Source organism: Triticum aestivum, chromosome 2B (assembly GCF_018294505.1).
Source record: "Triticum aestivum cultivar Chinese Spring chromosome 2B, IWGSC CS RefSeq v2.1, whole genome shotgun sequence".
NCBI lineage: Eukaryota > Viridiplantae > Streptophyta > Magnoliopsida > Poales > Poaceae > Triticum > Triticum aestivum.
This window is the reverse complement of record NC_057798.1, coordinates 66,295,109-66,320,952: the sequence shown is the minus strand read 5'-3', so window position 1 is coordinate 66,320,952 and position 25,844 is coordinate 66,295,109. Positions and strand designations below refer to the sequence as shown.

The 25,844-nt window shown below is 45.8% G+C and overlaps 3 protein-coding genes across 3 annotated transcripts; all 3 read right to left on the bottom strand.

Moving 5' to 3' along the window:
• Positions 1-3,037: 3,037 nt before the first annotated feature.
• LOC123040481 (uncharacterized) lies at positions 3,038-4,915 on the bottom strand. Its single transcript, XM_044463319.1, has 2 exons — positions 3,452-4,915; positions 3,038-3,317 (listed from the first exon to the last, which is right to left on the bottom strand). The coding sequence occupies exons 1-2, from the start codon at positions 4,826-4,828 to the stop codon at positions 3,309-3,311; spliced, it is 1,386 nt and encodes a 461-aa protein (XP_044319254.1). The 5' UTR covers positions 4,829-4,915; the 3' UTR covers positions 3,038-3,308.
• A 5,517-nt stretch (positions 4,916-10,432) lies between these two features.
• LOC123040480 (uncharacterized) lies at positions 10,433-12,425 on the bottom strand. The gene is made up of 2 exons (XM_044463318.1): positions 10,876-12,425; positions 10,433-10,722 (listed from the first exon to the last, which is right to left on the bottom strand). Exons 1-2 carry the CDS (start codon positions 12,336-12,338, stop codon positions 10,596-10,598), a joined length of 1,590 nt encoding a protein of 529 aa, XP_044319253.1. The 5' UTR covers positions 12,339-12,425; the 3' UTR covers positions 10,433-10,595.
• Positions 12,426-15,547: 3,122 nt separating this feature from the next.
• LOC123040479 (uncharacterized) lies at positions 15,548-16,326 on the bottom strand. The gene is made up of 2 exons (XM_044463317.1): positions 16,031-16,326; positions 15,548-15,873 (listed from the first exon to the last, which is right to left on the bottom strand). Exons 1-2 carry the CDS (start codon positions 16,305-16,307, stop codon positions 15,548-15,550), a joined length of 603 nt encoding a protein of 200 aa, XP_044319252.1. The 5' UTR covers positions 16,308-16,326.
• Between the last annotated feature and the right edge of the window lie 9,518 nt (positions 16,327-25,844).

Here is a 25,844-nt window from a genome sequence, read left to right as displayed (position 1 = left end):
TTATTTATTTTTGAAACACGGTTTCTTAGGGTCTGATTCATTATAAAAAGAATGTAGAAGAGAGTTATACTCTCAAGTCTCAAAAATCCGTACGAAAACTGTTACAACATTCTCAAAAAATTGGCACCCGACTGACGTGACACCCACAATACCACACACCACTGAGGAGAGTACATCGTCAAGGTTGCCTGCAATGTCATTGTCATCACCTTTCTCCGAGCAAGCAACTCCGACTTCGCCGAAGATAACCCGTTGAGACCCCTCCGAACGAACTCTACACGGGGATCATGTCGTCCAAAGCCAAACAATCGCCGGCAAGCGCTGAGGACTAGGCAACTCTGACTTCTCTGACGAGACTTGCAGGAGAAAGAAGTGTGCCTTATGCCAACGTAGCCCGACTTGTCCATCGCATGGCATCGTTGCCGCTGCATCGCTGTGACACTACAACTTCTACTTCACACTTAGGGTCACTCCAAATGGTTTGATGTCGAAGAACGTGCCGCAACCCTACTCCCCAAGGCAACATCATCAATGCCACATGAGTTGCAACGCCACACCAAGCGCCCACACCCCGGTCGAGCACCTGTTGACCGCGATGTCATGCACATCCAGCCTACAGGAAGCACAAATGAGACCAAGATCTCCAAGATGACGCACCAAAGAGAGAAAACGACGGCGCTGCCTGACCCTGCAACATGATCATGGCTTTTGCTGGAAAGCTTGATCTGGGAGTTGCGAATATGCATATCTCCCCGACGACGCCTCGAAGAAGGAAAACGACATCCATAGGCATCACCGCCAGCCGGCAAGCACAATTCTTGGTATATTTATGATAATTACACTTGGATCCTATCATGCATGTGGTACTAACTTTAAGATATTTTTCCCTGAGGAAAAGATGAAAAGAAAAGAGCGGAGGCACACTAGGAACACAAGTCTTTTCTAGCGTGTGGATCATGTCATGCATGCATGGATGAACCGACATGCAAGATCGCCCTACACTGACGCATCAGAAGGCAAGGCAAACACAGCACCTTCCTGCAGGTCAGTCATCCACATGCACAGCACGACGACCAGATGGAAGAAACTTTGAAACACCGAAATGCAGGCCATGCAGGGTTCACATGACACTGACTCCTCCCACTCCAACCATAACCAGTCAAGTTAACACTTAACTAGTAGCAGTAACAGCTGCTAAGCAGTCATGCATGGCGGCGCCGATATGCTAACACCACAACTAGTATATATTAACCTATCTCTCGCTCTCCTTATTAGCATGTTGCTGAGGAGGAAGACAAGCACAGTACAGGAATCTTCCTGCTCATGGCTGGCCTTTGTCCCATTAGAGGACACCGATGGCAAGTCGCCTCGCGGACTGCCCACCCCAGAGGGACAAAGAAGGGGACACCGGTTTGAGGCTCACGGAATGGTTGGAGAGCATGGGTGACAGGATGAGAAGGGGTGTGTTTTGGGAAGGAAACAACACATGGACTCGGTTGATCTGGTTAGTTAACTACTGAAAGCTGATGATAGTGAGAGCTTTTCATTTCTGCATGCACATGATGGCCGAGAGCTTTTCATTCCTACTCATTTGTCTTGGTTGGTGAGGTGCATTTGGAGTGTGTTCAGTGAGTGAGTCATCGCTCCCTTATCTTACTCATGTGTCAGAATGGAGCGATTTGTAAAACGGGATCCGCATCGACGACAGGCGGGCTCCTGTCAGGGCGCACACACTTGCTTGCTGTTTTCTTGTCTTGCATCTTCGGGCCAGAGGGCAGCTTCCTCCTGCCATGCGTCCGTCGATCTCCACGTGCCAACAAGGTCCCGAAAGTGTCGTCGAGCTTGCTCTTGGATCATCAAGGACTATAAAGGTTGGCGAGCTTTGCTGCACCGTTTGTGTTATTAGGGTTTTCATAATTTTTTACTCCCTCTATTTTAAAATATAAGTTGTATTAGCTTTTTTTTTGAAATGTCAAACCATTTTAAATTTGATCAAATTTGTAGAGAAATACATCAATCATTTAATCGGTATCATTAGGTTAATCATGACATGAATTTTCGTGTTTTATTTATTTAGTGTTATGGATGATGATATTTTTGGCTCTCGACTAGGTCAAATAAAAAGAAATTTGACTTTGCAAAAAACTAAAACACCTTGTATTTTGGAACAGAGGGAATATTTGGTTTGGCGGATAGGGGAGATGATGGAGTGTTTTTTTTAGTGCGGTATTTTGGTGGGCCTTTCATGACGTGATTTTGTGTTATCTCCTAATTAACCTATATTTATATGGGGAAAATTTCTATGTCGATGATTACATGTACTATATTGGTGCTACAGTATCACATATTGACGCTTCTTCTTTTATGGTTAGAGAGCGTGTGTGCGTGTGTGTAGCTTGCAATTGCAAGTCGGGGCGGGGGCTCCGGAGATGGTTGTAGGGCGTCCACTCTGGTTGTTCGGGTGACAGAGTAGGCGGCTTGCCCGGTGCGCGGACTCGGGGCTGGCATGGATGTCGAAGTGGCGGTTTCGGGTTTGGTTGTAGGGTGTTGGCTCAGATTGCTTGGGTGACAGAGTCGACGAGACTCGTCGGGGGTGCGGCTCAGGGATGGTGTGTGCATTGCTTATGTATCGGTTTTGGCCCGTTTTCCTCATTAATTGGTCAATTCTTATTCTTCTTACTAAAAAGGCAGAGCTCCGGCATTGCCCGAAAAAAAAAAGATGTTTCTTAGCTCATGCAACAGTTTCACTTATTAACAGGGTAGCAACTTTAATATGGTCTCTAAATTACAAATATGATTAATTAAGTATCCAATCAGTTCTGTCAAATGTAAAACCTCAAATAGAGATGCAAGAAGATGAAGCTAAACCGACATTTGCTTCCCTATATATACAACAGGAAAGGCAACATGGTGACCCAAATCTTTCACTCATTTTGTTGAAATCATGATATCAAATTATAAGTGTTCAGAATGTTTTTAGAGATATATCTTGAGTCAAGAAGAACTACGACAAAAGAACAGCATCATATTATAAGCGTTCACAATATTTTTACTTAATTGCGTTGAAGTTGAAGATGGCGTGCCCAGTTTGTGTCAAACTGGATTGCTGGTATGGGGTTGCCTTGCTGGGTTTGTTGTAGAAGGGTTTACATACATATTATTGAAGGAGATGGCAAAATGGACACATCTATAAATAATAGTAGCAAGGTGATTACAACGAGTCTACCACATTTTTTGTAACAGTACTGCCCGATGAAAGATGATCATTCCGCGCACCGCTGTGAGCAGACTCTGTTGAACCTTCCTCATCACATGACCTTAAGCAAAATAAGAGGCAAAATGTCAGGTGCATGGGGTAAAATAAGTTGGAAAATACAATTAGTTTGGCAAATACTTTCAGTTTGCATGAAAGTTAACAGAATAGAAAACAGAGCAAAGCAAAAAACCATGCCTTGGACTTGGGAGCGGTATTGAGATATGCAGAGAATACACAGGAAATGAAGGTGTTCTTGAAGGTCTGATCGGAATAAGGGGCTCTTGAGGCACAATATGGTTTGATGACATCCAGAGACTCCTTTTCAATATCTACACCAAACACCCATGGCTTCTTGTTAACACCCACTTCAAACATGAGGTAGACAAAATCAATATCATAAATGCCGAAGGTTGGGAAGCCTGGTGTAGTCTTCAGCATATTCAATCTGCATTTCTGAGCTCCACTATTCCACAGGTGAGGTAGCACCTTAGCATGTTGTGGGTCGGCTGATATGTCATCATCACGGACAATGTGCCCCTTTCTCCAATGGTCCCAAGAAATGCTCCTAAAGCATGTTCGGATCTTCCAGCCATCAGGCACACACTTAATTTCATTATCCAAAGAGTCCATTTCATGATGCTCGAGGAGCTCGGTATCATGGATGGTATCCAGGAAGTCGAGATAGGCTGTTGTCTTGAAACTCCTCACCTGGATAAACTTACCCCATCTGAAACAACTTTCGATCTCGATGAAGTTGATGAAACCATTGGGGTAGCCGGTGACGTCCCGCGCTGGCCATGCTTGGCTTTCGCGGTGCACCATGGGCTTGGGCAGCGGGAGGAAGCGGAGAATAGGCTCCTTGTGAAGCACATCACAGACGACGATGCCGCGCCAGAGATCGACCCATCCTACCGTGCTTTCTCCGAGAGAGATCACCTTGTCGGTTTGGGTTGGCAGGTCCCGTGGCAGGAGCAGGACATCCGAGATGGGCGCCTGCAGCCGCAGGTGTTTGGTGCTCCAGTCGTTCGTCTCTGACGAGAAGATGTGCAGGTTGTAGTGCCCGAGGTCCCTGTTCGATGAAAGATCAGCGACCAAGAAACTGTCGCCCTCGCGGGGCACGATGGCCGCATGCCATTGGTGCCTGTAACCTGGAGGAGAACGAGGGACGGGTCTGATGGACTGGTTGCCAGCGGAGGCAGCCTTGTAGACGAAGTACTCGAGGTGATGGGAGTCTTCGTCCGTGCTCGCTGCGCCGGTTCTGAAGGCGAAGCAGAGGAGGGCGAGGTCGTCGGCGGAGGAGACGACGCGGGGCTCCGTGGCGCAACACTCGTGTACGCTGATTCCGGGGAAGTGGACGCAGAAGTAGGAGATGGCAGGCGGGTCGGCGAGGCAGAAGGTGACCTTGACGTCGTGGCCCCTGCTCGTCGTGGCCTTCACGGTGGTGGCGTTGTCGCGGTCGGCGAAGTAGGCTCTTCTGTCGAGGAGGACATGGGAGGGGTAGCGGGAGGGGTTGGCGCTGGCGGGATCAGCGGCGGGGGGCTGGAAGGAGGCGGCCGTGAAGGATCCCGCCATGGCTGCTGGATCCGGCCGAGAAGGCTTTGGGAACTAGCTAGGGTTACCTGGACTGGACGGCAAGAGATTTTCTTTTGTAGAGACAGCGGCGTGCGGGCTGTCTAAAAAAACTTCCGATCTACTATAAGTAGTTTTATTATCGGAAATAGTTTTGTAGGGTTAGATTTCTCTTCCTTCCTCGGCCTGGATATCACGTTCTACTAAAAAACACACGTTCACCGGTTCACGTATTTTTTTTAAATTTTTTTCCCATGAAATCTTCTGTCTACTACATTAAACTTTAATCATGGCAATACAACGAACACTAAAAATAATATAAATTACATCCAGATCCGTTGATCACCTAGTGTCGCTTACAAGCACCGAAACCAGCTGAAGGCGTGCCGCCGTCATCGCCCCTCCCTCGTTGGAGACAGACAAAAACGTGTTGTAGTATAGAGCCGGGAAGTCGTGGTGCTAAGGCCTTATAAGATCTGTGCACCAGAACAACAACTGTCGCCGATGCAGAATAGCATAGATCGGAAGGATCAAACCTGAAGACACATGAATGTAAACGAACGATGACCAAATCCGAGAAAATCCATCAAAGACAGATCCGCCAAAGACATCCATACGCCCACCTACGATACTAGACGCACAACCGGGATAGGAGCTATGTGATGAGAACTTTATTCCATCTTCAGGGAGGTGTCGTCGCCTCGCCTTCCTGAGCAAGACACAAACCCTAACATAACTCGAAGAAACATCTAAAAATGGAGCCCTTCTGCCGACAAGGGCCGGGATCCACCGCATCCCCGCTCTAAGGCCACCGGAGACGAGGCAGGCCGATGGCGACGCCAACAGGAGGTGGAGGGACCCTAAACTTTTTTGGGGAGGAGGCGCGTGAGGCCACGTTTTTTTTTTCTTTCTTAGTGTTGCTTTTTTTCCCAGAACCCACAGAACGGTCTCCGTGCCGAACGAAACATTTGATTTGGGGAGGGAGTGAAACAAACAATTGCTTTGCTTGCAAGTCCCACTCTAACCACTCTTTAGTGCATGTTTAGATAGTGATATTTAGCCATGCATTCACCAAAATTTTGTTTTTAGAAGATTTTTAGTAAAATCGTTTTGCTAGTTTTTTTGTGAATAATCAGTTTATGTAGAATCATGTTTCGTGTCATAAAGGCTAAAGCTGGCCACTCTAAATTCTTGTGTAGGAGCAGGCTGTGAGAAACGAGCGCAGCATGAGAAATTCAGTTACGATCCACTATTTGTGAAAAGTGTTTTTGGAAAACCACTAATATTCGCTTCTCCACACCCATGAAATTATGGGTTTCTAAGAAGGCGGGTGATAGGCGCCGGCCGGCCGGCCCAAATTTCGGCCAGCAGTAGAGCCGCCCGATCTGTTGCTTTTCCTTCCTCCCCCACATGTAAAATAATTTCCCATGGCCCTTCCCCCGCCCATTCCTCCTCCGTGGCAAGCTCGCCCCGCCCCCTCTGCACCTCGGTCCACCAGCCCGCGCTCGTCGTGGTGACTGTCACACTCACCGCGGTCACCGGTTTCGACCAAAAAAAAAACGAGTCGCCATTGTAGCTCTCCCTCTCTACGGTTGTACCACCGCGTGGTCGCCGTCGCTCCATGCCAATCGAGGTTGCAGCTCGCCGGTGACCGGTTGCAACATCTGCCCCTGGCCCACTCTGTATCTCGTCGCCGGGATTTACAACAACCCATCACCGGCCTCTCGCTGTCGTGAAAGAATGAGTTAAGAGCATCTCCAACAGTCGCGCTAAACTAGCGCTGCGCCGCAAATTAGTCGGTTTTAGCACGCGCGCAACGCGGCGGGTCGCTCCAGCGGGCGCGCGAAAACGGCGCGCGCGCTATAACTAGTTGGGCGCGCTGTCGGAAACGGCATCCCGCGCGGTGTATTTCGAGCGCCTGCTACAGCGCGCGGCACACTCGATCGCTCGCGCCGCACTCTCTCCTCTCCTCCTCCTACGCCCCGCGCGCGCCGGCGCCCTGCCACCCATGGACGCGCACACCGGCATCCCGCTCACCCCGTTGTACAGCCGCGACCCCCCTCCTCCCCCCCCCCCCCCCCCCGCCGCCGCCGCCGGAAACCCTAGCGTGGGGAGCTTTGGCGTCGCCACCGCCGGAGCTCCGCCGAGCGCCGGCCTGGCGCGCAGCCTCTTCTTGACGCCGCGGATGACCACGGCGACGGGTGGCGTCGCGCCGGTGCCGTCCCGTGCCGCCGCCGCACCGTCGAAGCTCCCCAATGCGGTGCGGCCGAAGAAGGGCAAAACTTCGGCGAAGAAAAACAAGGCGGCGGATGGCTCCGGCGGCACGAAGGCGAGGGGAAAGAAGCTTGCAGGGCGTTCGACGGCCGCGGCGGCTACCGAAGCGCCGGCGAGCTCACTCGTTGAGCCGGCCGCCGACGCGCACCATGTGTTCGACGAAATGCCCCAAGGTGAAAAAAATTCCAAATTTTATTTTCTTCTTGTTTTTTCAATGCATCATCTCACATATAGAGGCATGAGTTTCGCTACTCTTATGGGAGGCATGGGTGCACCTCCGGTCATGGGTGGAATGTCTTTCAATGTGCCTCCTCACACACATTCCCATGAAGATGCCGTTGAAGATCTTGCCAACACCGTCGGAGCTTCACGTGATGCGATGCGTGATGAGGATAGGGAGGAAGATTCATCTTCGGAGGCGGAAGAATCGTCTTCGGAAGATGAGAACGAAGACGAGAAAGATGTTTGATGTGTCTTTCATTTATGTCTTGTGGACATGAACTTTTAGTTTGCATTTTGAACTTGGTTGGATAAACTTGTGGGCATGAACTTGGTTGGAAAATGTTTGTGACAAATTTCACATGTTCATTTTGATAATTGTTTCAAACTCATTTTCGCGCGCGTCCGGCGAGTCGCGCGCGCTGCATTTTTACGCGCCGCTGGAGCGGCGCGCGCGCTGCATTATAGCGAGGCTGCTGGAGCCAGCGCTCGCGGCCACGCTAAACCAGCCGAAGCGCGCGCGGCAAACAGGTTTTTTGCGCGCGGCGCTTAGCGCGGCTGTTGAAGATGCTCTAAATACACCTATAGTACATAAACTTACGTGGTGGGTACAAAATCATACATAAAGTTGAAAAATGGTGCAAATGGGTCACTGAACTATAATTTCGGATACATTTTGCTACATCTGCTGTTAAATCTAACGGTAATTGCAAGCCTTGCCGTTAACTCGCAGGCCAGCATGGTAGTGGGTCCACTTGTTAGATGAGAAGCAAATATGTAGACGTATGATTTGACCTTCGGACGTGAGATGTTTCAAGCACAGGGCTAAGGGCATTTCCAACACTGACGCAAACCTCCCGCAACGATCCAAATCACGGAAGCCATCCAACGTGGTCTGTATCGGTCCGCGGCACAGTTCAAACGTGATTTCTCTCGCGAACCGGAGATAAAATTGAGGGAGGTTTGCGGGAGTCCAGACCGATCCCAAACCCATTTCTGACCGTCCTGACCCATTAAAAACCCTCGCCCCTCCCGCGCGTTTTCGGTCAGCGCCGCTCTAAAGCGTCAGCACCCGCGTACATGCCCGGTCAGAATGGATGCTGCTGCTCACTGGCGCCGGCATTGAAGCAGCGCGCCGGCCGAGAGAGCGCCACCCGCGTCGCTTCCCAGTGCAGGTGATTGCCGCGCGTTCAAATGACACGACGGCCGGCCGGCCATCCGTCTGCCGCCTGCATTGATGGCACGCGGTTGCCGAGGTGTCTCCTCCGACGCCACCCATCCGTCCCTCTGCCGCCCACGGGCGCTATATAAAACCGCTGCCCTGGCCATAGCCACAGTCATCCGTCTTCACATCACTCCCCTTCATGGATCCCTCTGCGGTCAAAGCTCTCTGAGACAGGCTTACGTCGGAGCCGGAGCAGAAGAAGGCCATGCCCGCCATTGCTGCCGGTTCGCAGGCCGGCAGGCAGCCAGAGGACGTGCAAATGGAGGACACCTCTGACAACGAGCCAACGCCACCCTCCACTTCCTCCACGGCACCCTCCTCTTCCGCTCCACCCTCGCCAGTGCATTGCACCATGACTATCGGCGAGGCTTGTGCCCATTATATGGACATGGTGCGGCAGGAGCAGTCCCGGGAGGCGCAGGCCGAGGCCAACTACAACCACAACCTCCTCCAGGAGCATCTGCACGCGGAGGAGTAGGTCGTCGCCGGCAGGGCGATCGTGCCGGACGCGAACTTGGTGGAGCAGGAGGCATTGCTCGAGTCTTATATGAAGAAGGATACCTGGTCGATCTTTTTTGCAATTGAATGAACTCAATATCTCACGTACAAGCATGTGGTTTCTCAATCAGGCTAGTGGACTGATATTGCAGCTCGACACGTTAAAACTAGCTAGCTTTGTACACCGTATTGCCAACGGGCAACATACCGAATACACAGGCCGGTGATTCAACCTCTCCGCCGGCGGTGAAGGTCAAGGCCGCACGTATGAATTCAGTGGCGGAGCCAGCCAACTCAAGGAGCTGGGGCAAAGCCTATATACAGTGCCGTTGTCCAGAATTTGCCACTGTAATTAGTGATATTAATCATGATTTATATGTACTACTTAGTGGAGAATGGCCGGAGCAGCCCGAGCAACTGCCCGGGGTCGCCGGGGGTAGCTCCGCCCCTGCGTATGATACCTTCGTCAACTTTGCTTTACAAGAAGTCCAACCTCTCCGCCGTCGTGACCAGCACATATCTAGTCAGCTGACAGGTGGACCCGCATATACGTATACACAGAACATAGTGGGCTGCAAGTTAATGTCACCCCGTTAGATTTAACAGCAAATGTATCAAAATGTACCTGAAATTATAGTTTAGTGGCCCATTTGTATCATTTTTCAAGTTTATGTATGAATCTGTACCCAGCGTGCAAGTTCATGTACTAAAGTGTAATTAACTCTGAAAGAATGGATGTAGCAAAAAAGCCACATGGTTGCAGCAAAAAAAATGTCATCACGCCATCGCCTCGTGAAGAATGTGTAGCAAAAACATCTTCGGTAGTAGCGAAAAACGACTAAGGTTGCAACAAAACACCGTCGCCGCCGCAGGGGTCGTAGCTAGCATGAATGGTTGCAGCAAAAAAAAATTGGTTGTAGTAGATTCATTCATCGCCGGTTGCAGCATCCATACTCGCCAGTTCCTGCAAACCGCCGCAGCCTTCAACCTCGCGTTCCAGCAAAATGCAAGAAAGGCAACATGGTGACCGAGGTCTTTCACACATTAATTTTAAATCATGATATCAAATCAAATGTTAATGTTCAATAATTTCTAACATTTTAGAGTTAAATATCTTGAGTCAAGAACTACTATTTTTATTAATATATACATAAAAATAAAATCATGTCATTTAATGTATGGAGTGCTTTCATCAAGAGAAGAAAGCTGAACAAACACAAACAATTCCAGCAAAATTGTTAGAAACATTTTTACAGGTTTATCGGAGTGCTGCCTATGAATTCTGAAACTCAAGCGCCCAACAGACATTTTCAAACAGTCCACTAGTTAAAGCAAACAAGCTCGGCTCCCAAAAGTCACCTGTTAATACAAAATACAGTGGGGGCCAAACATCCACAACAAACCAGGGAATATTCAAAAAGTACAATATATCACAACACCGGGTCACTGACACAAATAAACCAAGATTCCCATCATCACTCACCCCACATATAATGTCTTCACAAGTCAAATTTTAAAAACACCAGCTAGTATGCCTACTCACATTGACCACAACTAGGTTTTGCTCTCAGCTTTACTGCACTGGCTAATTTGCAATTGTGAGGTTGTATTCTCCAATTCAAGATGGTCATTCGGCACACCGCTGTGAACAGACACTGTTGCAACTTCCTCATCACACGGCCTTAAGCAAAATAAGAGGCAAAGTGTCAGGTGCATGGGGCGAAATAAGTTGAGAACTGGGGAAATTAAATACACTTAATTAGCGTGGCAAATACTTTGAATTTTCATGAAAGTTAACAGAATATAAAATAGAGCGAAACTAAAAAAACCATGCCTTGGAGTTGGAGTGGTATTGAGATATTCGGAGAATGCACAGGAAATAGGATTGAAAGCAGTGGATCTCCCACCACAATATGGTTCGGTGACTTCCCGCCCCCCTACAATTTGAACAGCACCAAGTGGAATGGGATCGAAAGAAATGGATCTGCCGCAACAATATTGTTCGATGACTTCCAGCTTCCTCTTTCTAATATCAACACCAACAAGCAATGTGTCTTCATCCCGAGACTCCACCTTAGACACGAGGTAGACAGCATTACCACCGTAAACACTGAAGGTCGGGAACCCTGTAGTCTTGAGGTTGCTCAATGTCCATTTCATGTCTCTATCATTCCATAGATGATGCGTCAGCTTAGAGGGTTCAGGTGGGCAGGGTGATATGTGGTCAGCATGGACAGTGCGACTCTTGTGCCATAAGTCCCAATGAATGCTCCTAAGCATTGTCCGTATCTTCCAGCCAGCAGGTGCATGCCGCACAGGATTGTCATCCGTAACGTCGTCCATACCATCATCACTATGGCTGAGGAGCTTCACATCAGAGATGGTATCCGCGACGTCAAAAACGCCGGCTGTCTTCAACGTGCTCTTACTGACAACGGTGAACCATCTGATGCAGTTTTCGATCTCGACGAAGTTGATGAAACCGTCGGGGAGGCCAACGACGTCCCGCACTTGCCGTGCTCGGCCTTCCCGTCGCAGGTCGAAATCGGCCTTGGGCAGCGGGAGGAAGCGGAGAGCAGGATCCTTTTGAAGCACATCACAGACGACGATGCCGCGCCAGAGGTCGACCCATCCAACGGTGCTTACTCCGAGACGGATCACCTTGTCCGTTTGGCTTGGCAGGTCTCGTGGCAGGACATTGGCAGGCACCTTCAGCTGCACGTGTTTGGTGCTCCACTCGCTCGTCTCCGACGAGAAGACGTGCAGGTTGTAGTGCCCGAGGTCCCCATTCGGGGAAAGATCAGCAACCAAGAAATTGTCGCCCTCGCGTGGCACGATGGCCGCGTGCAGCGTGTGCGAGTAGTCTGGAGGAGAAGGAGGGACCCGTCGGATGGAGTGCTTGCCGCCGGGGGCAGCCTTGTAGACGAAGTACTCGAGGTGATGGGGGGAGTCATCGTCTGTGCTCGGTGTGCCGGAGCCGGACCTGAAGGCGAAGCAGAGGAGGGCGAGGTCATTGGCGGCGGAGACGACGCGGGGCTCTGTGGTGCAACACTCCTGTATGCTGATCGCGGGAAAGTGGACGCACAGGTAGGAGACGGCAGGCGGGTCGGTGAGGCAGAAGGTGACCTTGAATTCTTGGCCCGTGCTCGTCGTGCCCTTCACGGTGGTGGCATTGTCGCGGTCGGCGAAGTAGGCTCTGCTGTCGAGGAGGACCCAGAAGGGGTAGCGGGAGGGGCTGGCGCTGGCGGGATCGGCGGCGGGGGGGTTGAAGGAGGCGGCCGTCAAAGATCCCGCCATGGCTGCTGGATCCGAGAAGGGTCTGGGAGCTAGGGTTTTTTTTTTTTTTTTTGAGTTTTTTTGGGAGTTAGGGTTACCTGGACGACAAGCGGCGTGCGGGCAGTCTGGGTTAGATTCGTCTCCGGTCCCTTCCTAGGCCTGGGCCTGCGCCGTAGCAGCCAGCCTATCCACGCTCACGTAATTTTTTTTTCTTTAGTGTTGCTTGAAAAAAGACGTATAATTATTTACACTGATCGCTTTCATGGCTAGTTCATGTCTAACACAATGCCTCGTACACCTGATCGCTTTCACTACCACCTCCCTCTCACTCCTAAGCAACGTCTTAGGCCTTGTATACTGCAAAGTGCTTAGAGGGTGTTTAGAGAAATAAGCCACGCTTTTTTAAACATTGGTGCTTATTTATATAGCATAGACATTTAGTTAGACGTCTCTATAGGCACCGGTGCTTCAGAAAATTTCGATTTATTTTTCTAGGCATCTCACCACCTAGCATTGTACAAGGCCTTAATCTCCTGAATAAGGCAAGCATCACGGGTCCTATTGATAGTCTCCTCGTCAATCGTCGCTTCCATGCAGTCTGTTTCCATAATGAACGCGGTAAGAGCTCCACTCTAGCACGAGCGTAACTCTCTCTCGACAAGCTTCCAACTCAGCCACCAGTGTGTTATCACATGTAAAGAAGTGATGGCATGACGAGAAAAAGATTTGGTTGGCGTTGCCTCGAAGCACCATCCTAGCGCCACCATTCCCATGTAGTTTAGAGATACTGAAAGTGTTGCTTGCGTCTTATCAAGATAAATGAAGGAAATGATTGCTAGCGGCACACCCATCAATTTGTCGTTTTTTTAACGCAGTACGGACGCAAGCGTTTATATACACATGCATACATTCACCCATATGAACGCACATACGCACACCCTATCCTTATGAGCACATCTGAAAGACTGAGCCGGCATATCATCTTGAAATTTATGAAGTCACCGTAGGCACTTCGTCATCGACGGGAACGTCTCCTCCCACTGAATGTGCATCATCGAAAATTCTGAAATAAATTCAGGAATAAATACGAGCACCGAGACTTGAACCCTGGTGGGCTGGGGATACCACAATCCCTCTAACCATCCAACCACAGGTTGGTTCACTCAATTTGTTGCTGTTGAGCGGAGACTCGGTAGTATTTTTTTAGGAGAAAACTTTTGATCTATTCATCTTCAATTATGGCAGTACAACAAGCACCAAAAATAATAAAAATTACATCCAGATCCGTAGACCACCTAGCGATGACTACAAGCACTGAAGTGAGCCCGGCCATGACGCGCCGCCGGCATCACCCCTCCCTCATCAGAGCCTGGAAAAACATGTTGTATTAGACAGTCAGGAAGTCGTCGTGCTAAGACCATATAGAACCACCGCAGCAGAACAGCAACCACCGCTGATGAAGAGTAGCATAGATCGGAAGGATCCTACATGAAAACACACGAACGTAGAAGAACTACGACTAGATCCGAGCAAATCCATGAAGGACAAATCTGCCAGAGTCACACCTCCACACGCCAACCGACGATGCAAGACACACCACCGGGACGTGGGCTAGGTGGGGGAGAACTTTATCTTCAGGGAACCACCGCTGTCTCGTCTTCTTGAATATGATACAAACCCTAACAAAGCTCGATAGTATATTCGATATGCTAGAGCTAGTAGTAGTACAAATTTGAATGGAGAATATTCAAATTGCTGGGAAGAGTTATTTCTGAGGCTTTTCAATTTTAAACTAACAAATTCATATTGGTTTTTTTAGTATTGTCCAGGCGGCCTGACCATTCATCTTAGAGATGAATGAGCCTATCTACCAGTCTTTCATGGGCCCTGACATGTGGGACCATCTTGGCAGAATGGTTACAAAATTTGAAGAGGTAAATCAAAGCACAGGATTGGTTAAATGGGGGGGGGGGGGGGGAGGTTAAAACGGAACAATTTTGGTTAAATGGATAATCCTTATAAAAAAAGCTAAATGATGGGGTTGAGAAGTGAATTAATTATTAAAAATTAAACAAACAAATTTAAACGTACTCATATAGGTAATAAATGTGTACTAGTTTTGTCTTGTCAAAAGAAATGAAGGAAATATTGAACGGAGACTCGCTACCACATTCGATATGCTGGAGCTGGTAGTACAAGTTTGAATGGAGACTCGCTAGTATATTCAAATTGCTGTGGAAAGTGAATGCCGAGGCTTCACAATTTTCAATTAACAAATCACTGTTTTTTCTTAACCATTGACCATGCGGTCTCACCATTCTTTGACATGAGCCTAACTACCACTGTTTCATCGATCATGACCTCTCACAGAAATGTATCCGTGTCCTTATACCATCACACTAGAAATTGTTAGAACTGACAACTGAAACTGAATGCGCAAGCGGAGAGCACTCTGTGACAATTTTTTCAGTTTTTTTAGCCATCCCATCATCGCCTAATCACCTAATGCAGATTTTCGCACTAAATATTGTTTTCTATTGACTTATAATGTAGTCATCGCCTCATCTTGCCAGTCTTCCTGTAACCACCGGTCTTGTTATGAGACATTTAAGTGGGTGGATTTTGAAAATGAGGGTGACCCGATGTGCTATCATATAGAGAGGGCATTTATTTCCGTTTTCATTTTCTTGTTCCAAACTGATATATAAACAATATGCCTCTAAATAGCCGCATCCATGACCTCCTTGATTCTGCTTGGAGGAGAACATACCAAGCGTATAGCATTTCCTCACGGTAGGATTATGCTTCACCAAGCTTCAACAGAGAATACAAACACAATGAGCATGTATCTATCCTTGGCGCTACTGGGAATAACCCGTGCGGCTTATTTATTTATTTTTTTGAAAAGGAGGAAGACCTAGTGATGGATGCAGCCATTTTATTAATTATTCACAAAAACTTTACAAAATAATACATCAGGTAGTCTGAAGTTATTCCTCGCAAAAAAAAAAAGGTAAAATGCTAGATCCTCGACGAACGGGTAATCTTCAGAAAAAGAAAATTAAGAACGGGCAATGCATGCCACTGTATCTCCAAAACGGATTCAAACAGGAGAGAAGCCGATGGGATACATTCAGATCGCCTAATGAACGTACTCCTCCAATGGAATAATTAATGCATGGAGTACATTTCTAGCACCGCCAATACCTTGTTCTACTTTTCTGTGTAGTTCATTTACGTGTATCCTCGCAGTCGGTGTGTCCGCTAGCGCTCGACGACGACTCCGTGATGCTCTGCAGCGCCGGGCGCCAGTGCCCGCCTCTGCCTCTGCCGCGGGCGGCGGTGATGCTCCGGTGGTGCCGGTCCTTCTCCAACCGCTTCCGTTCCTGGTGGTCGGCGGGCTGGCTCTGTTCTCCGTTGGCGGCCGTGGCCGCGTCGTCGCCCCTGGGCCTCTGCTGTTGTCGCCGCCGGTACAGCCGTGGCCGCTGCTGCTCAATCACCTCGTCGCAGCCGCGCATCCTCTCCTGCTTCCTCGCCTGCACGGCCTTGGTTACCTCTGCACGAACGCATCACGATTGGTCGATTAATCTCCATTGTATTTTCTTGGGCAAAGATTAATCTCCATTGTAAGTTACAGAGCGAACAGGGCAAGAAGCAAAAGGAATCCAATCCAAGAACTGCTGGATTCACCAGGATACTAATTCGGCACGAACCTTGGGAGGTGATGAGGCGGTAGACCTGGCCGAGGAGGAGCGTGTCCTTTGGCTTGAGGAGCTTGATCTTGGTTATCCTCGCACCTCCATTTTCTCCGGCGACGGCGGGTTCGGGCTCGGCGTCGACGTGATGCAGGACGACGAGGGCGACGTAGTGGCCGGGGTTCCTGCGCATGACGTCCGCCGCGGTGGTCGGCCAATGGAGGCGCTCGACCTTGCCGTCGCCCGAGTGCTGGATCACCACGGCCGCCGCGTCCGCCGCCTGGCAGTTCCCCATGTCTGTCGGTGTGAGCTCTCGCGTGTGGACTCTGGATTCTGATGAGATGAGAAGGACGGGGTGGTCGGGATTATATATGGAGAGGGAGAGGAGTGTGGTTAGCGAGGAACCAATTTTAAATCTACTTCCGGACGTGCGATGCTGGTTGTTGGGAGATGATCAAAAAGGAATGAGTCAGCTTGTTTTTTTTTTTGAGAGAAAGGAGTCAGCTTGTTGATTAGGCTCGTCGATGTGGAGAAGAGAAGAAAAGGTTGGAAGCATCATGCTTGTCTTGTTGCGCAGGCATGTCGTGGGCGCGCCATATGCACGGCGACTATGCTCTGCGGGCTGCAGACAGTTCCTCTACCAACTGGACTGTGAAAGAGTCGTCAAATGTAAACTTGTGTATATTTGAGGGCAGTTTATAGGTTTTTGTATGACAAATACTGGGTCTACGCGTTTCATAGGCCTGTCTCTGTGTTTAATCTATGCAGAGGGATTCAACTGCTCTAAGAATTTCAAAGAAAATACTACTCCTCCAATTCATATTAACTGTCGCTGATTTAGAGACTAACTCAGCGACAATTAATATGGATCGGATGGAGTACTACTACAATATCTGTTTTAAAATATATTGCATATTGTCATCTAGGTCATTGCGTGATTTACGGAGACCAGGTCAGGGCGATCGCCGGACGGGGCCGGGCAGGGAAGCCCGCCGGCGGCATTTTTGGAGCCAGAGTGCACGACGGAGATCGGCATAGAGCGGGGATGCCCCTGCAAAGAAGGAGATCCGCTGGGAGTGAGAGAATCATGGATTAGAATAAGGAAGACGATCCAAAGGTATGCGGCCAACTGGAAGGTAAGAGAAGAAATTCAAATAGCCTCCAGAAAAGACGTGCGGCATCAAGACATGACTTTTGGGTTGTCTCATTATCGTCGAGATAGTTTTTTCAGCTTTCTTGAAGACCAACAGGGATGTCTCGCTCTCTTGAACCTTATCTTCATTACTTCCTTTACCATTCCATAGCGGGGTACTCTTCTCCAACATTTTGTCTGCATTCTAAAAAAGAAACAAGCAGACACATCACAAGTTTGTCATGTTGTATATGAAACTGATACGTCTCCAACGTATCTATTTTTCCAAACACTTTTGCCCTTGTTTTGAACTCTAACTTGCATGATTTGAATGAAACTAACCTGTACTGATGCTGTTTTTAGCAGAACTGCCATGATCACTACTAGGAAAAGGCATGCTAGTGGCGCACTAGTTTTGCCTTCTAATGGCGCACTGCACGCTTAACTTCAGAGTTCTATCCAACCCCAGCAACAGCTCACTTCACAGGCACTTATTGATATATATCTAGCATATCAATCCTATTATATCTTGTTGATGTCTAGGACTTTGTTCATGTTCATGACTATGATGAAATTTTGAAAAATATTTCAAACTTTCCGGTCATATTACGTATCATTTTTTGAAAAAAATAATAAAAAAACCAATTTTTTTCGGTTACTAGTGGCGCACCACATCCACGGTGCGCCACTAATAAGTTTGAAATTTTTTTGATCTTTTTGCCTTTAGATCTTGAAAGCCCCATAACTTTTTTTCTATTAGGTTTTTGGGGATTTTGGAAATGTTTAACGGTGCGCCAGTAATGGCGCACTGTCCACAGGCGCGCCATTACTAACAATTTTTTTTATTTTTTTTACTTTTTTTAAAACTACTAATGGCACACGATGGGTGTGGTGCGTCATTACTATGTCAACTAATAATGGCGCACTATCCTACGGTGCGCCATTAGTAACATTTTTTTTTCAAAACTTCTAATGGTGCACCTGTATGTGGTGCGTCATTGCTATATACTAATGGCGCACCACAGATGTGGTGTGCCATTAGTGTCCATTTCATCTATAGCCGTTTTCCTAGTAGTGAATGTTGTTTTATGTGTAGAAAAGAAAAGTTCTCGGAATATCCTGGAAATTCACGGAGGCACTTTTTGGAATTAATAAGAATTTTTGGCGAAAGAATCAACACCAGGGGGCCCACAGGTTGTCCATGAGACAGGGGGGCGCGCCCTCCTATCTCGTGGGCCCCCTGGACCTCCACCAACCTCAACTCCAACTCCATATATTCACGTTCGGGGAGAAAAAAATCAGAGAGAAAGTTTCATTGCGTTTTACGACACGAAGCCGCCGCCAAGCCCTAATCTCTCTCGGGAGGGCTGATCTGGAGTCCGTTCGGGGCTCCAGAGAGGGGGCTTCGTTGCCGTCGTCATCATCAACCATCCTTCATCACCAATTTCATGATGCTCACCGCCGTGCGTGAGTAATTCCATCGTAGGCTTGCTGGACGGTGATGGGTTGGATGAGATTTACCATGTAATTAAGTTAGTTTTGTTAGGATTTGATCCCCAGTATCCACTATGTTCTGAGATTGATGTTGATATGACTTTGCTATGCTTAATGCTTGTCACTAGGGCCCGAGTGTCATGATTTCAGATCTGAACCTATTATGTTTTCATGAATATATGTGTGTTCTTGATCCTATCTTGCAAATCTATAGTCACCTATTATGTGTTATGTAGGGCTGGAATTCGAGCCGAGTCGAGCCAGCTCGGCTCGACTCGCTAGAGCTCATTTCGTTAACGAGCTAGCTCGACTCGACTCGTTACTATAACGAGATCAAACCCAAGATTGGCTCGACTCGTATAACTCATGAGCTAGCTCGTTTAGCTTGTTAAGCTCGTTTATGATATAAATATAAAGCCCTAAAATATGATAAACATGATTATGTATGTATTAAACAAATATATCACTAAATAGTTGTAATTTTCTTGTAATGCATGAGTCTCCTAGGGGCTAGGCCTTCAACTGCTCGGCCTTGGGTTGTGCGCCTGGGACGTATGTTGTTTATTGGCTGATCTTTCTTTGTATTTTGAGTGGCTGATCTATTGTATTGAGCCTAACGAGTTACACGAGTACTCGTAAGATTCGCTTGTTTAACTTGGTCTATAAACGATCTTAAACTAAAGCTCGACTCGACTCGTTATTCTTCGAGTTTGAGTCGATTCGAGCCGAGTCACGAGCTACTTGTTTAGCTCGCGAGCTTCGAGCTTTTTTTCCAGCCCTAGTGTTATGATCCGACAACCCCGAAGTGACAATAATCGGGATACTTCTCGGTGATGACCGTAGTTTGAGGAGTTCATGTATTCACTATGTGCTAATGCTTTCTTCTGGTTCTCTATTAAAAGGAGGCCTTAATATCCCTTAGTTTCCGCTAGGACCCCGCTGCCACGGGAGGGTAGGACAAAAGATGTCATGCAAGTTCTTTTCCATAAGCACGTATGACTATTTACGGAATACATGCCTACATTACATTGATGAATTGGAGCTAGTTCTATGTCACCCTATGTTACAGCTATTACATGAGGAATTGCATCCGGCATAATTATCCATCACTGATCCATTGCCTATGAGCTTTTCATATATTGTTCTTCGCTTATTTACTTTTACGTTGCTACTGTTACAACTACTACAAAAACCCCAAAACTATTATCTTTACTTTTGCTACCGTCACCTTTATTATCATACCACTTTTGCTACTAAATACTTTGCTGCAGATACTAAGTTATCCAGGTGTGGTTGAATTGACAACTCAACTGCTAATACTCAAGAATATTCTTTGACTCCCCTTGTGTCGAATCAATAAATTTGGGTTGAATACTTTACCCTCGAAAGATGTTGCGATCCCGTACACTTGTGGGTTATCAAGACTAATTTCTGGCGCCGTTGCCAGGGAGCATAGCTCTATTCTCTAAGTCACTTGGGATTTATATCTGTTGATCACTATGAAGAACTTGAAAGACGACCGAACTACTATTTTGCCCTCAACTACGAGGGGAGGTAAGGAACTGCCATCTATCTCTGCACTAGATTCTCCTTCCGTTATTAGTAGGCTTGCGACACCTAAACCTACTAATGCTATGAATTCTGATATGTCGCATGTTATTGATGATGCCACTTCTGCTATGCATGATGAAACTACTTCTGTGCGTGAACCTACTTTGCCATTAGGTGAATTTCTTGATGAACAACTTGCTAGAGTTAGGGGGAATGAAATTACTGAAGAACCTATTATTGATGATAGTGATGATGAAGGTTCTCCCAATGATTATGTTGCCTGTTGTTCCTAAGGGTTATGTTATGAATGAAGAAGGTGCTAGGAAAATCTTTGCTTGCAATGATAGATACGATCTTAAGAAATTATTAGCTAAATGGAAGCAGCAGTCTCTTAATGCTAGAATGAAACCTGACCCTGCTTTTGCTACTTCACCTATCTGTGTTACTGATAAGGATTATGAATTCTCTGTTGATCCTGAAATTATTACTTTAGTTGAATCTGATCTTTTTTATGGCCTTGAATCTGAAACTGTTGTGGCACATCTTACCAAGTTGAATGATTTAGCTACCCTGTTTACAAATGATGAGAAGTCTCGCTATTTTTATATCCTTAAGATATTTCCGTTCTCATTAAAGGGTGATGCTAAGACTTGGTATAATTCTATTGCTCCTGGTTGTGTGCGTAGTCCCCAGGATATGATTTATTACTTCTCTGCTAAATATTTCCCTGCTCATAAGAAACAAGCCGCCTTGCGGGAAATATATAATTTTGTGCAAATCAAAGAAGAGAGTCTCCTACAAGCTTGGGGGAGGCTTCTCCGGTTACTTAATGCTTTGCCTGATCATCCTCTTAAGAAAAATGAAATACTTGATATCTTTTATAATGGACTAACCAATGCTTCCAAGGACTACTTGGATAGTTGTGCTGGTTGTGTTTTCAGGGAAAGAACAGTCGACGAAGCTGAAATACTATTCAACAATATGTTGACTAATGAAAATAATTGGACTCTTCCTGAGCCAATTCCTGAAGTAATTCCTGAACCAATTGAGCCAACTCCTGAGCCTATTCCTAAACCCACTCCGAAGAAGAGAGGTGTTTTATTTCTCAGTCCTGAAGATATGCAAGAGGCAAAGAAATCAATGAAAAAGGTATTAAAGCTGAAGATGTTAAGAATTTACCTCCTATTGAAGAAATACATGGTCTTAATATACCGCCTGTTGAAGAGCCATATTGTCTTGATAACTCGACACAGGTAGTAAAGGTAAATTCTCTCTATAGATATGATAAAGTTGAAATCCCCTCTACTAAATTTCAAAGCCCATGCTTAGATGAATTTGATGACTTTATGGCTAGACAAGAAAGTTTTAATGCTTATGTTGGTAGAGAGTTAAAGAATAATGCTTTCGAGATAGGACGAGTAAGCGATAATCTGGCTAGAGTTAAAGATGAACACAAACTCGTTAGCAAATATGCTTATATGGTTGCTACCCAAGCTGAGCAAGTACTTAAAGCTCAGAATGATTTGCTTGATGAATTAAATAATAAAAATGACTTTGCTGTTAGAGTGGCTACTAGAACTGGTAGAATGACTCAGGAACCTTTGTATCCTGAAGGCCACCCTAAGAGAATCGAGCAAGATTCTCAGAGAAATAATTTAGATGCACCTAGTTCTTCTAAAAAGAAGAAAAAGAAGAATGATAGGACTTTGCATGCTTCTAGTGAACCTACTGTAGACACACCTGAGAATCCCAATGATATTTCTATTTCTGATGCTGAAACACAATCAGGTGATGAACATGAACCTAGTGATAATGTTAATGATAATGTTCATGTTAATGCTCAACCTAGCAAAAACAATGATGTGGAGATTGAACCTGCTGTTGATCTTGATAACCCACAATCAAAGAATCAACGTTATGATAAGAGAGATTTTGTTGCTAGGAGGCATAATAAAGAAAGAGAACCATGGGTTCAGAAACCCATGCCCTTTCCTCCTAAACCATCCAAGTCAAAGGATGATGAGGATTTTGAGCGCTTTGCTGAAATGATTAGACCTATTTTCTTACGTATGCGCTTAACTGATATGCTCAAAGTAAATCCTTATGCTAAGTATATGAAGGATATCATCACAAACAAAAGAAAGATATCGGAAGCTGAAATTTCCACCATGATTGCTAATTACACTTTTAAGGGTGGAATACCAAAGAAACTTGGAGATCCGGGTGTACCAACTATACCATGCTCTATTAAAAGAAATTATGTTAGAACTGCTTTATGTGATCTTGGAGCCGGTGTCAGTGTTATGCCTCTCTCTTTATATCGTAGACTTGAATTGAATAAGTTGACACCTACTGAAATATCTTTGCAAATGGCTGATAAATCAACTGCTATACCTGTCGGTATTTGTGAGGATGTGCCTGTTGTGGTTGCAAATGTCACTATCTTAATGGACTTTGTTATTCTTGATATTCCCGAGGACGATAGTATGTCTATTATCCTTGGTAAACCTTTTCTTAATACTGCAGGGGCTGTTATTGATTGCAACAAAGGCAATGTCACTTTTCATGTTAATGGTAATGAGCATACGGTGCACTTTTCGAGGAAATAATCTCAAGTTCATAGTATCAATTCTATTGAAAAAATTCCAACTATCATTTTCAGAGGTTTTGAATTTCCTCTTCCTACTTCCAAGAAAAAGTATGATATTTTTATTGTTGGGGATTTTCATATCCCCATTGAGGTAACTTAGTGTTATTCGAAATTCCCTCGGTTCCATGTTATTCGGAATGAGTTTGTTAACAAGACTTTATCAACCTTGTTAGTGGGTTCATTTTGATGATCACGAGATGGACAAAACTAGAAGGCACAACTTTCTGTACCCTCTTTTTACTTTCTGTTATTTAGAATAAATAAAGCAAAAATAGTATTATCCGCCTGTTTTCTGTAAAAAATAGTCCGAAAATAAAAGTGCTCCAAATGCCCTGCAAATTTAGTATGATTTTTTCTGGTATATTTGAGGATTTTAGGCACTGAAAACACTACAGGAGGGGCAAGCACCAGGCCACGAGAGTGGAGGGCGCGCCCTCCCTATAGGGCGCGCCCCCTGTCTCGTGGGCCCTTGGTGGCCCCCATCCACTTATGCCAGCACCCACACACTTCATCTTCTACCCAAAAATCCCCATCTAGCTCAAGCACGAGTTCTAGCTTGTTTTGCTGCGATTTTTGATCTCCTTGCTCAAAGCTCCATTCACAAAACTATTTTGGGAGATTGTTGCTTGGTATGTGACTCCCCCATTGGTCCAATTAGTTTTTATTCTAGTGCTTTATTCATTGCAAATTTTTGCTGCATAGGTGACCATGTTCTTGAGCTTGCATGTTAAATTTATGAGGTCCCAAGAAATTCTAATGCACGATATAGGCTCTAGGCACTTGTAGGAGTAGTTGCTATCAATCTTGTTTAGTTTTATTCACTTTTATTTTGAAGTTACTAAAATTTCAGAAATTTTCAGAAAAAGGATTATGCTTAGAAGAATGTACAAAGGTGGTTCCTCGGCAAAGAAAGGGCCAAGGATTGCTATACGTGAGCAAGATGTTGAACTACCAAGGGACGCGGATGTACGAGCTTGTGAGTGGCCATCCGATGATTTTATGGCCGAAGCATGCTTCAAGGAGGAATTTGACGCGTATGTGCATAATGCCGAGCTGGAGGACTTCTTACAAGATAAGTGTCCTCAATACTATCAATTGACTGATTCCTTTGTGCGGAGGTTCCAATATATCTGTGCGCGTAATTCTCCTAGTGTCATGTTTGATATTTATGATACATCTTATACCATGGATTTAGAGGATTTCACAACTGCTTGCAAACTCCCGCAGTGGGGTAATATTAATGATCCTCGCAAATCTGAATTTAGAGATTTTCTTGCTAGTATTACTGTGGGAGTATCTAGGAACATAGCACAAGCTACCATAGGGAGCATTCATTTTCCTGTCATACATTATTTTGCTCTCTTTATTGGTAGATGCATTAATGGTAAAGACGAAGCTTGTCACATGTGTGTCCCTAATCTGTGTGTCCTCAATAGTGCTATTTCAAGTTATAAAGGTTATAACTTGGGGGCAATAGTTGCACGTAGGTTGCAGAATAATAGTAGAAATGGGGATTTATTTGGAAGAATTTATGCAACCCGTGTGGCTAATTTTCTTAATGTAGCCCCACGAGAGGAGGATACGATTTTACCTCCTGTTTATTTGGATAAAGAAGCTATGTTTAATCATCATTCTCTTTAGAGGAATGAACAATTCCTGCATTATCGACTAATCTATGACAGACGCAACATCGTCCTTGTTACTCTTCCTGCTCCCTACCTTTTTGATTATCAGGCAAAAGGAAGATATGTTGTCACCAGGGAGGAAGTAGCTGAATGCGAGAGGGGAATGGAGGCAGCTCGCCAACACGCTGCTGCTCAGGAGGCAGTTGCTGCTGCATCTCAGTACAACCCCGGTTTCACTTATGGATATCAGCCAAGCGATCCTTGGTACTAGACCAACTTAGGCCAAAAGCCTAAGCTTGGGGGAGTACGTATTTCTTACCGATTTTACATTCATGTTCACACACTAGTCGTCGGTGCTCATACTCTTTCATTGTATTATCCATGCTAGTTTAAATTTCTTTTTCTCGTCTTCTTCTTGTGTGCTTGATAAACCTTAAGAAAAACAAAAAAAATTAGTTAGTTTAAAATTCCATGCTTGTAGTAGAGTTACAATGAAAACCCAAAAAGATTCCTGGTTCTTCTTCTTACTTGTTGGGAGCTTTCCCGTGTAAATAGTTTTTCTTTTCTTTTCTTTTCTTTGGGGGTCGAGAAGACTATATTGAAAATGCTTAGTGGCTCTTATATGCATGATTGTTTATTTAACTTAGAGTCCATATTACCCTGTTTTCTCTCTTCAGCTGAATGCTTGCAGATTCCAGCTTAGTCCAATGCACGTGCACTCTTATTATTATACACATCATTCGGTCGTGCAAGTGAAAGGCAATAATGACGATATATGATGGACTTATTGAGATGAGAAAAGCTGGTATGAACTCGACCTCTCTTGTTTTTGTAAATATGATGAGTTCATCGTTCCCGAGTCAGCTTAATTATTATGAAGTAAACATATTTGCAATGACATTTAGAGATTATAGTTTCTTGTGCCATGCTTGATTAGTTATGAGTTATAATGGTTTACCTTGCGTGCCAACATGCTATTAGAATGATTATGATGTGATATGATGGGATGGTATCCTCCTTTAAATGAATTGAGTGACTCGACTTGGCACATGTTCACGCATGTAGTTGAATCAAATCAACATAGCCTTCATGATATTTATGTTCATGGTGGATTATATCCTACTCATGCTTGTATTCGGTGTGAATTAATTTTAATGCATGTTTACGACTGTTGTCACTCTCTCAGTTGGTCGCTTCCCAGTCTTTTGCTAGCCTTCACCTGTACTAAGCGGGAATACTGCTTGTGCATACAAACTCCTTAGACCCCAAAGTTGTTCCATATGAGTCCACCATACCTTCCTATATGCGGTATTTACCTGCCGCTCCAAGTAAATTTGTATGTGCCAAACTCTAAACCTTCCAATGAAATTCTGTTTTTTA